Below are 15,202 nucleotides of genomic sequence, written 5' to 3'. Positions count from 1 at the left end.
TTCTGTCATGTTCTGCAGAAAACCAACATACCCAAACAAGTTGACACTAGTGTTGTTTTTGGCGGCCTGTTTTAATTTTAGTTTTAGTCTAGTCTTTGTGTGAAACTGTCATTTTAGTTTTTATTAGTTTTAGTCACATTCATACTCTTTTTAGTCTAGTCAAGTTTTAGTCAACTAAAAGTCTGAGCATTTTAGTCTAGTTTTAGTCAACGAAAACTGATGACATTAAGTCTAGTTTTAGTCGATGAAAATTATATTTTAGTCTCTTTTTAGAAATGCAATTCTTTGCATTATACATTTAATTATAGTCATCGTCACATGACCAGCATTTTCGTCTCGTCTCGTTTTCGTCACGTAATAAAGGTTCGTTGACGACGATATTTAGTCATAATTTTCGTTGACGAAAGCAACACTAGTTGACACTGATGATGACAATGGCTTGTCCATGCTTTAGGATGCGTTCACTATTGTAGAACTGAATTCACTGCCATTATAAATCTTAGAAGAGCCAGGAAATTTTTTTAATATAACTCTGATTGTATTTGTCTGAAAGAAGAAAGCCATATACACCTAGGATGGCTTGAGGGTGAGTAAATCATGGGGTAAATTTCATTTTTGGGTGAACTATGCCTTAAGTGCGCTGTGTACATATGGTTTCATTTTTACCAGCTGTGAACTCACAAAAAAACTCATAAAAGGCACTTTACTTCCTCATTGCTCTGCGTTTGCCCTCTGCTCATTTTGTTTTGGATAAACCACTTGTTACGCGTCATCAGATTATGTCGCATAGCATTGCATGTTGTCATCGCATCCTGTTTACATGCCATTCAAACCGCGCCAGAGTTCATTTGGAAGCAGAATCTTTTTAGCCGTCTCAGTTGGCTTTTTTGGTGTGCACCAGGGTTCGGAAGGCATCGTTCACATTTACCCAAATGAACTGCAGTAACAGAGCAATCGCACCAGAGTTTGTTTTAATAGAACCAAACATGACAAGTGTGAACACACCCTTAAATAGTCTCAGTCTGTCAGTAAGAAATGTTAACATGTATGTTTATCTAGTGCAAAAGATATATACATGCATATTTCAAAAACTTGAATAAAATAATACATATTTGAGATTGTGCTCACCGAAGGAACATAAGTTTAAAAATGAACAGGCATTTTCGATAAGAAACTATAAAAAATAAGGAGGTTGTTAAAAAAAAGAAAACAATAAAGAATTATTGGCAATCAAAGTATAATTTCATTGCCAGCCAATAAGAATAAACTGACTGGATTCAGGGGTGTGGTTTTAACCAAGAAAGAACTGTTCTAAAACTATTTCTTTCAGTACTAAAGAGAAATCACAGAGAGAGCAGGTAAGCTTTTAGGAAGCTTTAAAAACAGACAGCTCCACTAAGTTACTATACTAGTACTATTGAATAGTGATCTGTGTCTATAAATAAGTGTATATTATATATTAAATAAGATCTCTGTGTGTGCGTGTGTACACTGCTTTAATATACTTATGAGGTAAAAATGGCCTCAGATTTGTTAAGTTATGAGAACATCCCAACTGTCTGGGTTAGAGGTAGGGGTTAGAAAATATCATTAGGTCAGTATAAAAAACATTATGCCTAGAAAGTCCTCATAATTATAGGAGTATTAACTTGTGACTGTGTGTGTGTGTGTTTAAGCTACAACTCCAGTGACCATGCAGAGTCCAGTGTGTCTGATTGACAATGATGTGGATGGGAAGCTGTTTGTCAAGGAGTCAGCGCTGCAGATCCTGCAGAAGATCGAGCAGCCAGTGGTGGTGGTGGCTGTGGTGGGACTCTACCGCACCGGGAAGTCCTACCTGATGAACCGCCTCGCAGGAAAACAAACAGGTTAGACCTAAACAGGCAGCAACATTCAAAGAGCAATTACTACTGGTTAGAATTAAAACAGATCTAGACTTGGTCACTATTCCATTTGTCATCAGCCTCAAACTTCCTTTAATTCGGCAAGACTGTGATCTAATATGAAATTAAACACACAAATTGTCATAGTCTAAATAATTCACTACTCTGCACTAACATTTACAAAGAAGGTTAATGGAACTGTATGCATGTTATCAGTGTTCCATGTTTCTTTGCTCTTTTTCTCTTAGGATTTGAATTGGGCAGCACCATTGAGTCTAAGACTAAGGGCATCTGGATGTGGTGTGTGCCCCACCCCACTAAAGCAGGAACCACTCTGGTGCTGCTGGACACTGAGGGGCTTGGAGATGTGGACAAGGTGATGATAATCCACCCCATATCGGTGTAATGTGAATAATAATTTCAAATCAAAATCATTGCATTCAGAAGGACCAAGACTCTTCAGATGTGCCTGTTAACTGACAAATGAAACTAACTATAGCTCAGATAAAATTATTTAGCCGAATGCACAATTAGCAGGTAAGTGTTTATTGAAAATGGTTGGAGCAGTTCATTGCAACAGAGCATTTAATATTTTAAACATGAAACTATGTCACAATAATACAAACACGTCTTTAAAAAGGTTTCCAGTACATTTTTGCTCCTATCACTATAACTGTAGTCTAACTTTACTTTTGTCCCATCAAATAAAACATCTCAGGTACTGTTGTAACCTCTGTTCCCTGATGGAGGGAACATGACGACGTGTTGTATTACTGATACAAGGGGTTACACTTAAGAGCTCCAAGCACCTCCGATGTTTCAGTAAAGGACAATGAGAACTGGCGAGTGGAATTTACATGCCAGCCATTTCGTTTTGACCTACGGGTAGGCCAACACCATCTCACGGCCAATTCGTGTGTATTTTACGAGGTGGCTAATTCGTCCAAATTCGTATGATCTCACTCGTACAATTTTGTACGATTTCTGTGACGGTTAAGTTTAGATGTGGTGTTAGGTGTGGTCCTTCGTACTAATTCCTACGAATTTGCCACCTCGTAAAATATATACGATTTTTCACAAATCGCATGAATTCGTATGAGTGAGGTCGTTATTAATAGTTAGTAAGGTAGTTGTTAAATTGAGGTATTGGGTAGGATTAGGGATGTACAATATGGTCATGCAGAATATGTGCTTTATAAGTACTAATAAACAGCCAATATGTTAATAACAGGCATGGTAATAAACAAGTAGTTAATAATGAGAATTGGTCCCTATACTAAAGTGTTACGACACACACACACACATATGTAAATGTTAAAGTAAAGGTTGGTTTAAAGCACTTAATTAATGCCATTTTCCCATTTTACGTGACCTAATCTAAAGTGGGAAGTACTGTATTTATGGTTAATAAATTGTTAACAAAGCATTATTTAACTCTATGAGCTAATTAAACAATAATAATTTGGTTAATTGCGTTGATAATGAATGAAGAACTCACTATTTGTAGAGTCTATTAATGTATTAACTACAGTTTATAAATTATGAATTAACTATAAACTAATGATTTGCAAATTAATTGTTAGTACTTTATTAGTGTATACTTCTTAAAAAGTGTTACCCATTACATGCTGCTTCATCCGTCAAATCTCAGTGCACTCATGCTCATAGCATTAGCTCACTCACTGGTTCTTGGTATTGGTTCTCAGTTCAGTGTACTGTTGACATGAGAAATGCTGTGATAGGATAATTGCAAAGAAGAGTTAGCAATAGCAGACCTCACTAAGTTTTAGAATTATATTACTGATTTTGAGCTGAAGTGTTGGACTGATTTAAGAGACCAGTACACTGATTGTGCGACTTGTGGATCAGTGCTGACTCAGGACACGAGTCAGATCCAGTCAGATTTGGTTCAACCAGTTCACTGAAAATAATTAGTTCAAAAAAATTATTCATTCATTCACGAAGCAAATGGTTGTAGTTATGAAAGGGTTATTAATCAGTTCCGATTATCAATACTCTCAGAATCATTCAAAGCTGCATATTCATTCACTAACAAAACACTGCTGTTGCTTGGAGACGCACACCAGTTCTGTTGCGGATTTCGTTGGAACTATTATTTCCTTGTAAAATATAACAAACAATATTGACAATATTGTGTTTAAAATGTAGGCTACATTTAAAATGTAAAATGTACACTTAATATTGCCTTTTTTGTTGAACTGTTATATAAAATCAATGTCATATTTGCAGTCGTTTGGATTTTCAGGGAAAATTGCATTCTCGTAGGTTTCAGAGCGAAATAAGAACGTATTATGCCCTATTGTAAGTGACAGAGTATTTTATGTTTCAGCGATTTGATCGCGCCAGCGCCTCATGTGCACATATTCATTGCAAACGCCTGTTCATTATTAAAATTAAACATAGCATCACCAACACAGATAAAATGTTACACAGTCAATTTAAATAATCTGTATTATAGTCTGTGCCGTACAGCGTGAGCCCCGGTCCACTCCATTGCGGCATATTTTCTGTTCATTATGATTTTTTCCCCTTTGATATTGGAACGTACAAAGCCTAGTTAATTTAATAAATAATGGTTTAGCTTCAAATACATTGCGAATATGGAAACATTTGGATTTGTGCTGAATGAGAGCGGTACGTGAGCCCATACTTTCAGTTTCGCTTTAAATTAGGTTTTGGCTTGTTTATACCTATTCTGGGCTTGTCTGCTTTCCTGTGCATAATATGCTATATTTTATTAATAAACTGTGTACCATATTTTGGTTTTAGCCTATACCGTCTTCGTCCATTGGCCTCCCTTAAGCGTTTTCTATAGCCCAATGGTTTTAAATGGGGGAGAAATGTTGCATTATGGCTATCTGCTTTACTGATTGTAATGCTATTAATGAGGTCATTAATATTACAATTGTTATTAGAATTGATAGTATTTATTAGGCCTAATACCGAATTGGGTCTCCAGTGTCACTGTTATAGCCACCCCGAATTTTTTTCCACCACCATGTCCCTTTAGGGGCTCCGTAGGACATCACTTCAGTCATGTGTTAGTTTTTGACAAATATTTTGCCATCAGGGTGTGCATGGTTCCAGTATATGTTTAAAAGTAGAAGTCCTTGTCACTATGCTGTCAGTAGTTTATGTAATGTCATTCTTTGTCAAATGATTGTATACTTTCTGTTTCAGGGGGACTCAAAGCATGATACCAAGATCTTCTGTCTGGCTGTCCTTCTCAGTAGCACTTTAGTGAATAACAGCCAAGGTACAATTGACAACAAGGCTATTGAGGAACTGCAGTATCCTTCCATTCATAGATTATAAAATTACTGTTGATATTTCATGGTTTAATAAGTTATTATAATTATACTGTCCATGCATGGTTTCTCTTGAAGTTGAAATTATTTTTTTTGGTCAAAATAAGCAATATAGCATTATCCGTAGAAAAAAAGTATTAAGATTTCATAATTTTACTCCCTGCCTTACACTGTGCTTGCTCTGTAAGAATTCAACAGTATTTTCTATACATTCAAAGCAGTTGGACCAGGTTGTAAATACTAATACATATCCTGGCAAGTATGGCACACTCTAATTTTAAAGATTGATAATCTGCTGTATCAAGGTTGCCCAATTACGCTTTTTCAGATATTGCCTTTCATGTAGTATGGAAAATAGCTGTTTATGAATGTTAAAGGTATGCAAAGTTTCAAAGAACAAAAAAAAAGAAAGAAAGAAAAGAAAAGTGCATGACAAATGTAGTTGCTATCTCCCAAAAAATTTACCAATTACCAATTCTGCCTGAAATTAGTCATTCAATTCCAGTTTTACTTCCTGCACAAACCTATGTAGGTTTGTAACCAATTTGCATAATGGTCTTCATTGGCTGCAATGTGTACTTTAACCCGCCCCCAAACACTAGTTGTAGCTGAGGCCTGGAAGGGTTTGGTTTGTGTTGTTGCAATGTCTGGTCTGGATGACACTGTTTTCTGTGCTATGAAAGCAAAAGCACTTTGCTTGTACGTTGGATGTATTTTTATTTTTTTACAGTGACACCATAGCAGTATAACTCCAACCTTTCGCTGTGTTCCCAATATTTACTGACTCCAATCTTGTCAAGATCAATGTGGGATTTGCAAAACACTTAATCATTATGGGGCAGTACCCACTTATTTGACCATCTTGCACCTCTGGGTTTTGTTCTTCATACCTCGCTTAATACATCCCAGATGATTTGACAGATGCCAGATCTTCTAATTGTAATAACTGATCTCTGGCTAATTTGGTTCTTCAAACAAGTTTGCAGATTTGATTAAAATATCTGGATTAATTTGTTTGAGATTACTGCACATTCTTGTGTGCATTGGAAAGGCCAGATATATTGATTCTCAATGCAACAGTTGGCTGGCATCCAAAATTAAAAAAGAACATCACACACCTGACGAGAAACTTGACAAATATCAAGACCTTTACAAGGAAACAATCAAGTGACTAAAGTTGCGTAAGTTATAATATATAAGTGATTTATTATTGATATAAATATATAAATAATACATAAATGTAATGTATACTGTTTTTAATGATTTCCACATTTTTTTCTCCATGATTTCTAGAATTTGTACAGGCTTTACATTTGTATTTAAATTTTTTAATTAGCAATTGATTCATTTAATTTTACCTGTGAAACAGATTTGTTACATGACAGCATTAATTAGTTTCTTAAGAGTCCAGAACATTTTCCAAACATTTTTAGTAAATTATCTGCTGTTCAACTTTCAGCTAAATTATCTGTTCACCTCCCTGTAAATAAACATTGACCGTGCACCATAGTGTACATACAAGCCAAGCCTGATTTTTTTTTTCAACATCAAGGACATTTACCACATCCAAAGAGTGTGCTGCAAAGCACCTCTTCACAAAATGTAATGTTACAGTAATTCACAGTAGTGCTCAACTAACATGTACTATTATTGTGGTTACTATTCAGCTGTCGTTACTGTTCATATCAATGTGACTGCTGTGCAGAGGAAGCCTTTGGAGCTAAAATTCAGATATGGAAATGGTGGTTTCATTTCCAACATGTAATATAAGTGGTAGACCAATCACAACAGACAGATCCATCTAACCAATCAAGTCAAGTCACCTTTATTTGTATAGCACTTTATACAATACTGACTGTGTCAAAGCAGCTTTAGTGTTAAACAGGAAAATAGTTTGTCAATAATGCAAGAGGACAATAACAAAGAGTAATTTTTCCAGATAAAGTCAGTTCATTGATGATTCAGTGATGTCATCATCCAGTTCAGCTCTCTTCCAATAGTGTCAGTGCAAGCAGGGAGCAGAGTAGGCTCACGGGAAGGAGGGGATTTGAGTCAACAGATCCTTGAGCAAATCGTTCTAGACCAGAGGTCTCCAACCCTGCTCCTGTAGAGCTATCATCCTGTAGACTTCAGTTTCAACCTGCTCCAACACACCTGCCTGTAATTATCAAGTAACCCTGAATCCCTTCAGTAGCCGGATGGGGTTGGAGCTGACATCTGCAAGACAGCAGCTCTCTAGAAGCAGAGATGGAGACCCGTTTTAGACACTGCAATGTATATTAGGAGATTTTTCTTTTTTTTTTTCTTGGATGTATGCTAGATGCAAATTAGGAACCATTACAATAGCATGATGGGGGCACTTTAAGTGCAGTGGCCACTAATTATAAAAGTTACTCACCCAAAATAGTACGGCTGCACCAACAGGTAGGGGTCACCTTACACTGACACATGAAGTTTACCAGGAGTCAAAGAATAAATAATTCTTCTGTAAACCACTTTAAAACACCACAGTGTTCCTTTAAATGACCATGGCATTCACACATGTAGTTCTCTGATTTCTCAATGGCATTAAAGGGTTAGTTCACCCAAAAATGGAAATTAGGCTGCGTTTTACTCACCTCCGATGCATCCTAGGTGTATATGACTTTCTTCTTTCAGACGAATCCAGTCAGAGTTATATTAAAAATTGTCTTTGATCTTTTAAGCTCTATCATTGCAGTCAGCGGGTGTTGCATTGCTTCAGTCCAAAAGAAGTGAAATAAAAAGTGCCCATCCATTAAAAAAAGTGTCTCACACGGCTCCGGGGGGTGAACAAAGACCTCCTGTAGCGAATCGATGCGTTTTTGTAAGAAAAATATCTATATGCAAAACGTAATAATCTAGCTTGCTCTCCCTGTTGTAAAACGGAAGCAGTTCCGGGGGAATTACGTATGAGGTCAGCTTTGCGCATGTGTCGCTCAGAAGTGACGCACGTGGAGAGATCGAACAAAACAACGGTTAAGAATTAGAAGTACTAAACGAGGATTTGTAAAGAAGAATGTCAGAGGATTCAGATAGCCGACATCTTACATATTTTTCTTACAAAAACGCATGGATTCACTACAGGAGGCATTTGTTCACCCCCCGGAGCCATGTGAGACACTTTTTTTTACGGATGGGCACTTTTTATTTCACTTCTTTTGGACTGAAGCAATGCAACACACGCTGACTGCAATGATAGCGCTTGAAAGATTAAAGACAATTTTTAATATAATTCCGACTGGATTCGTCTGAAAGAAGAAAGTCATATACACCTAGGATGCCTCGGGGTGAGTAAAACACAGCCTAATTTTCATTTTTGGGTGAACTAACCCTTTAATATGTTCTCTGTTTGCTAAATGTTCAAACCTAAACCATCTCCAGATATGTCACAGAGTTGACTGAGTATATCAAGGTGAAATCATCTGATGATGATGAAGACGACACTGAGTTTGTTAAGTTCTTCCCTAGTTTCATCTGGGTTGTGAGGGACTTCACCCTGGAACAGAAAATCAAAGGCAAATCCGTAACCGAGGACCAATACTTAGAATTTGCCTTGAAGCTGAAATCAGGTAATATTTAAATTGAGCTTTTAAAAGGGGACCTATTATGCAAAATTCACTTTTACATTGTTTTTGAACATATTGATGTGTCCACAGTGCCTGTACTCAAGCTATTTTATTCACTCTATTAGGGTAAAAATCAATTCACTCAGTTTGTTATTTTCTACACGAATCAAAACAAGCCATTCGGGAATTTGGCCATTTGTGATGTCACAGTGAAACAGGCCCTGCCTACGACCGGTGATGTATAGCTGCCCTATTAGTTTAGATCCTCTCCTGAGTGAGCTGTACACAGTCCACTACGTTTATCTCCTCACTAGTGCATTTAAGAGCAGCATTCAAGTAAGAAATTGATTAAAGCTCAAAGCTACTAAACTGTTTTTTGTTTTTTTGTATGATTCAGATTAACAGCATAGACAGAAGCTGGTACTGTATATTAGGCTGCTGTCACTAATACAGATACACATGCAATTTCTTTCCTAGCTGTTTACCTTCATTGACATAAATGTCACTGACTGTCAGTTTACTGTATTTGACAAGGCTTTAAAACACTTGCAAATAATCAACTTTCATGATGATGAAATGTGATGTCATGTGAACGTGACTGCGATATAGATGATAATCAAAAACTACGATTTTTTTGTTTGATGTTGGTAGAATATCCAAGGCACAAGCTGCATCCCTCTTCTGGATAGAGGAGCAGGGAGCAGCAACTCATTTGCATTTAAAGACACAAACAGCATGTTTTTGAACAGCTTGTAACAAAACTTAAAAAAGGGCCATTTGGAATCCCAGAAGATACTAAGATGACTATTTATATATAAACTAACGATGAGGCAATAATAATTGGCTCAAATAAAATATCAAAACCAAGAAATGACATTATGTATTTTAACAGTGTTGTTCAATACAATCATGTAATATGCCTATACATAATATGAACATAACCAACTTAAAGGGATAGTTCACCCAAGAATGAAAATTTGATGTTTATCTGCTTACCCCCAGGGCATCCAAGATGTAGGTGACTTTGTGTCTTCAGTAGAAAGGGCTCTAAATGATCCCAGCCGAGGAATAAGGGTTTTTTCTAGCGAAATGATCGGTCATTTTCTTTTAAAAAAAAAAAAAAAAAAGTATATGCTTTATAAACAAAAATGCACGCCTTGCACTGCTCTGCGATGCACATCCATGACTTCACGTAATACGTAATTACGTTGAAAAGGTCACGTTTGACGTAGGCAGAAGTTAGGTTTCAAAAGATTTAAACATCCAGCATACGCACACGAAGTGACCATTTTAAACGATAAACTGACACAAAGACATTTGAATATGTGTCATTAAACATACAACAACTTTTGAACAGTCCTTCTCCACATTTGTAAACACCTGACTGAGTCGGTACTTCCGCCTACGTCATGCAATTAGAAGCAGACAATCAGAATGTTTTGTTGCCATATTTGTGGCATCCCCATCTTGGGTGACATGGGGATGAGTAAATTATCAGGAAATTTTAATTTGAAAGTGAACTAATCCTTTAAAGCAGGTGTTCATCACTAATGCTCAGTCAATTGCCACTAAATTAATCACTTCATCTAATGAACTTAAATGCTGCTTCAGTGTTACTTTTTAGACTCTGTAGTGTGGCTTATATTAGCGATTCAACCCTGTTCCTAGAGACCCTAAACAAAGAGCTGGTTCAGGTCATCAGCTCATTAGAAGAGATTCCAAGATCTGAAATGGGTGTATCAGACAAAGGAGACATTCATAATGTGTAGTGTTGGTGGTACTCCAGGATCATGGGTTACCACCACTGGACCAGGGATTTTGCTCTGAGGGAAAGGCAATTTACAAACAATGCTGTATTTTGCTAATCTCTTTAACAAAAAGCTGTTTTGTATCTTTTAAAGGCAATTCAAGACCAGTTAAAGAATTCAACCTTCCAAGAGAATGCATCCGAAATTATTTCCCATCCCGGAAGTGTTTTACATTCCCATTTCCAACCACCTCAGAGAAAGTGTCTCGTCTGGAGAGCTTGGATTCTGCTGACCTTTCCTTTGAGTTCCTTGAGGTCACAGATCGTTTCTGCAAGTTTATCTTTGACAAGAGTGAAATTAAAAAGCTGAAAGATGGATACATAGTCACAGGCAGAGGTGATTCAATAAGATATATGATATAAAAATAAAAAAAAACTTTAATACAGAATATGATCATTTTTACCATATTCATTTAAACAAGTGAATGTCTCAACACAGTAGTAGAAATCAGAGACATGTCTTTTCCCTTTAGTTGTTGAAAAACTGCTGTCAATAGAACACTTTGGCACAACTATTTTTTAGGTTGTATGCACTTTGCACCATAATGCCAATATAACCCTAGGGCAGTGGTTCTCAACCTTTTTTTTTCAGTGGGCCGCACTATGTCCAAGTTCAAGTCTCACGGGCCGCATATCATTTACATATGACGTCACCAATGCAAACTAACCACATATTAAAGTATCTAAATGATTACAATTAGATTTATTATTATTATTAGAGAGTATAATTCTACTTACCATTAATGGGACACCTGATGTTGTCGGGAGCAGACCAATTTGGTGAAATTAGGCTCAAAAGGAGTAACAGCACAATGAAGTTGCGACTGTAAGTTGCAGTCTGTAAGACGTGCACAGAAACGTGACTTGATGCGCGTCATTACAGAAAATGTGCGTTCGCAAATGTATGTCGATCCAAATATGGAAAGCACTTTTGAACTTAATAATCTGAGGTTTTGTCCAGAGATGTTTCGCCACATTTCTGCAACTGAGGATGACTGTTGCGCGGTATGGCTGTGTCCTCTTGCCTGAACATCCATCAGTTCATCTTCGAGTGCGCAGCGGGACAAACCGAAAGTTGCAGCCAAGTCCTTGATTTTTCCACTGGGAAAGTGAATGGCTCTCTGATGAAATGTCCTGCAGATTTTATTTTCTCAAAATCAGAAAAACGAGAGATGAATTTTTCCTGCATTTGACTGACAGTTGTAACGAATCGTTCTCTCTGTTGTATGTCCAGTACACCCTCACACGTGTCATTCAGAAGTGGAAAATGAGTTAAATCACCATCTTTGAGTTGTGCAGTGTACAGCCCTAGCTTCATTTTGAAACTCTCAACACAGCCCAACAGGTCATCAACATGTTTTTCGTCACCTTGAAGTTGCAGGTTCAGCTTAATTGTTTAGGTGAGCTGTGACGTCTGCAAGAAAAGCAACGTTTGTTTTCCACTCATTGTCTCAAGACTGGAAATCTTTCTCCCTCGCCAATGTCATTAAGAAAGTGAACTATCTCGGGGAGTACAGCCAGAAAGCGATGCAAGACTTTTCCACGACTTAGCCATCTCACTTCACTGTGCAGAATGAGATCTCCATAAGCACTGTCAATTTCGTCCAACAACGCAATAAAACGACGGTGCATTAGAGGCCGCGCTCGAATGAAGTTGACCACGGTGTCCATAACCTCCACGAAGTATCCATCAACTAACTTGCTGCATAGTGCTTGCTGGTGCACAATACAGTGAAATGCCAACAAGTCAGGGCAGATTTTTCGCATTTCAGCAACGAGACCCTTGTGTTTTCCCGTCATTGAGGGCGCACCGTCAGTAGTGATGGAGACAACTGAGGATGCCGGTATGTTCATGTCTTTGCATGCTTCACTAAGTGCTCTATGAATGTCCTCGCCCCTTGTTCGTTCATGTAGCGATTTCAACGCCAATAAATCTTCTGTAACCTCAAAAGTCTCTGAATTCACACATCTCACCCAAATGCAAAGCTGAGCAACATCGCCGATGTCTGTCGATTCATCCGCAGCCAAGCTGAGTGCTGAAGCAGTGGCTAGCTTAGTTTTTAGTTGTTCTGTCAAATTCTCAGACATTTCAGAAATTCGACGAGTAACTGTGTCATTGCTGAGCTGTAAACTTTTTATCCTGCGAATTATCTCGCTCTTGTTGCTCAGATCATCAAACAGACATTGTGATTCCAGAAAACAGTTCTTAACTAGCTCCCCATCACTGAATGTTTTGCCGTGTTTGGCAAGCAGCCAGGAAATTTTGAACGTTGCTAATGTCACGGCCTGAGACACGTTTAAGCTAGCTTGCAGTGTATTCTGTTCAGCAATGCCATTTTTTTCAAGACTAGTTATCTTGAGAGCTCTTTCCTGAGATCCAGGTGGATAATTCTTGTCAACCGCGGGCCGCAGGTTGAGAACCACTGCCCTAGGGAGACATACTGGTTTCTAAATAGAATGTTTGTGATCTAATAGTGCTAAACTGAGAGAAGGGAGGCACAATGTAAGCTCATAATCTTTCATTGTTAATGTTAGAAATTCCCGTTTAAAAAAAGAGCTACCAATTCAGTAGACCATGTTTATGGCACTTTCTGGACAACATGTTATTAATATCCCTGTGTTTGACCCTTCTCTTTACCTGAAGTCCTCTGCCAGCTGGTGAAGACATATGTAGACACAATTTCCAGTGGTCAAGTACCATTTCTGGAGAATGCTGTGCTCACTGTGTCAGTGATTGAGAATGAGTCTGCAGTGAAGGAGGGCCTTCAGGTGTACCAGAGTGGAATGGAGAAGCTGAAGGACTCCTTCCCTCTGGAACTGAGGGATGTGTGCGCAGAACACCAACGTCTCAGCAGCATAGCGACACAAACCTTCATGGGGCGTTCCTTTAAGGACAGTGAGGGGACATACACGAAATGTCTAGAGGTGATGCCCAGTAAATAACGTATTTTGATGGTCCCTTTAGCACATTCTGTTATCTGTAAGTAACGTTGCACCTACAGAACATGTCTAATAACTCTCATTAGAGTGTTAGAAGACTGTTAGTTGACTGGTAGGATTAGGGTTAGAATAAGTTGACATGTACTTGCAAAGTTATTTATAGTCAGTAGAATGTCTGTTGGGAGATCATCACAATAAAGAGTTAGCAGATATTAGACGGTCTACTAATACTCTAATGAAAGTTAGTAGACATGAAGGTGCAATGGTACTTATTTTCAACAGAATGTTCAAACGGGACCATCAAAATAAATTGTTACCACAATTTATTTTTTCTCCAAGAATATGTATTATATATATCACAAAATATATCATACTTTGTGACTTGCACATCTACCCACACCACAGTGTGCACCACCCTCTAGTTAAAAGATTTGGTCATGAAGATGAAGATTGGTGAGTGATATTTGCATGCCAAGAATATATCATACTTTGTGACTTGCACATCTACCCACACCACAGTGTGCACCACCCTCTAGTTAAAAGATTTGGTCATGAAGATGAAGATTGGTGAGTGATATTTACATGCCAAGCCACTCCCCCGGACAAGCAAGCCTCACTCATTCAAGTTTATACCGAAAAGTCGAGCTGAGGCCCAGCACTCAGCAGGTAGTTCAGGGTTGTGGCAGGAGTGAAAACCATGATCCTGAATAGTAAAACATGGGATTTCCAAATCCAGATCATTCTGATCCCGATGAAGCTTTTTGAACAACTGGCCCCTGGATCTTCCCAGCTTTGTAATGGCAGTGAATAGTGTCTGAGATTTTGAAGCTCCAAAAAGCGTGTCCATCCATCATAAAAGTAATCTATATGACTCCGGCGGGTTAATGAATGCCTTCTGATGCGTGTCGGTACCCCTCATCTCTGCCAGGTTGAGTTGGAGATGTCATTCCTGGACCACCATGATGGACACTGCCTGGCCCAGAGCCAACACGGTGACATTAGTTGCCCAGAGGCCACAGCCGGTGTGCAAATCCTGCATCAACCCTGGCTTAGAACAACCTTTGTGCAATTCTTTCAGTGCTTTGGCCTGATGTACCTGCAGGATGGCCATCGTATGCAGGGCAGAGGCAGCCTGTCCAGTGGCACTGTAAGCCTTAATGCTGTTAACGAATGCTGATGTCAGCTTACAGGCCTTGGACGGTAGCCACGGGCGATTCCACAAGGTAGTGGTGTTTTGCAGGCACTCTCTCCAACTGAGGAACCTCCACGTAGCCTCTGGCCGCTCCACCATCGAGAGCAGTGAAGATAGAAGAGGTCATAGATCTGTTTTGGGCACCTCTGGGAAGAAAGGGACTGGGGCAGAGTGTGGCTGTGCACTGTGTCCCGCCCCAGGAACCAATCATCCAGCCACAAGGGCTCAAAGCAAGGCGGTGGGTTCATCTCCAGCTCAATGCTTGCGGTTGCCCGGGCAAGCATGGCTGTTAACTCCAAGTCTAACTCCGACTGAGCAACCACCCCAGACGTGGAGAACGCAGCAGAGTCTTCATTATCAGAGGACTTTATTATTAAAGAGGTCATATGATGCTGCTAAAAATAACATTATTTTGTGTATTTGGTGTAATGAAATGTGTTTATGCGGTTTAAGGTAAAAAAAAC

General features: G+C 38.6%; 1 protein-coding gene across 1 annotated transcript in view; it reads left to right on the top strand.

The window, feature by feature from the left end:
* The first annotated feature begins 1,346 nt into the window (after window positions 1-1,346).
* Window positions 1,347-15,202, top strand: part of LOC107741606 (guanylate-binding protein 1-like) — a 17,072-nt gene continuing 3,216 nt past the window's right edge. The window contains exons 1-7 of the mRNA XM_016554367.1: window positions 1,347-1,358; window positions 1,677-1,868; window positions 2,132-2,259; window positions 5,085-5,194; window positions 8,615-8,802; window positions 10,701-10,943; window positions 13,251-13,531. Of these exons, the coding sequence (XP_016409853.1) occupies window positions 1,694-1,868; window positions 2,132-2,259; window positions 5,085-5,194; window positions 8,615-8,802; window positions 10,701-10,943; window positions 13,251-13,531 (1,125 nt within the window). The 5' untranslated portion in view covers window positions 1,347-1,358; window positions 1,677-1,693. The remainder of the gene's footprint in view (window positions 1,359-1,676; window positions 1,869-2,131; window positions 2,260-5,084; window positions 5,195-8,614; window positions 8,803-10,700; window positions 10,944-13,250; window positions 13,532-15,202) is intronic.

The sequence above is a fragment of the Sinocyclocheilus rhinocerous genome, unplaced genomic scaffold, assembly GCF_001515625.1.
Source record: "Sinocyclocheilus rhinocerous isolate Xijiao unplaced genomic scaffold, SAMN03320098_v1.1 scaffold316, whole genome shotgun sequence".
Classification (NCBI taxonomy): Eukaryota; Metazoa; Chordata; class Actinopteri; order Cypriniformes; family Cyprinidae; genus Sinocyclocheilus; species Sinocyclocheilus rhinocerous.
This window is presented reverse-complemented; position numbering and strand designations above follow the sequence as displayed.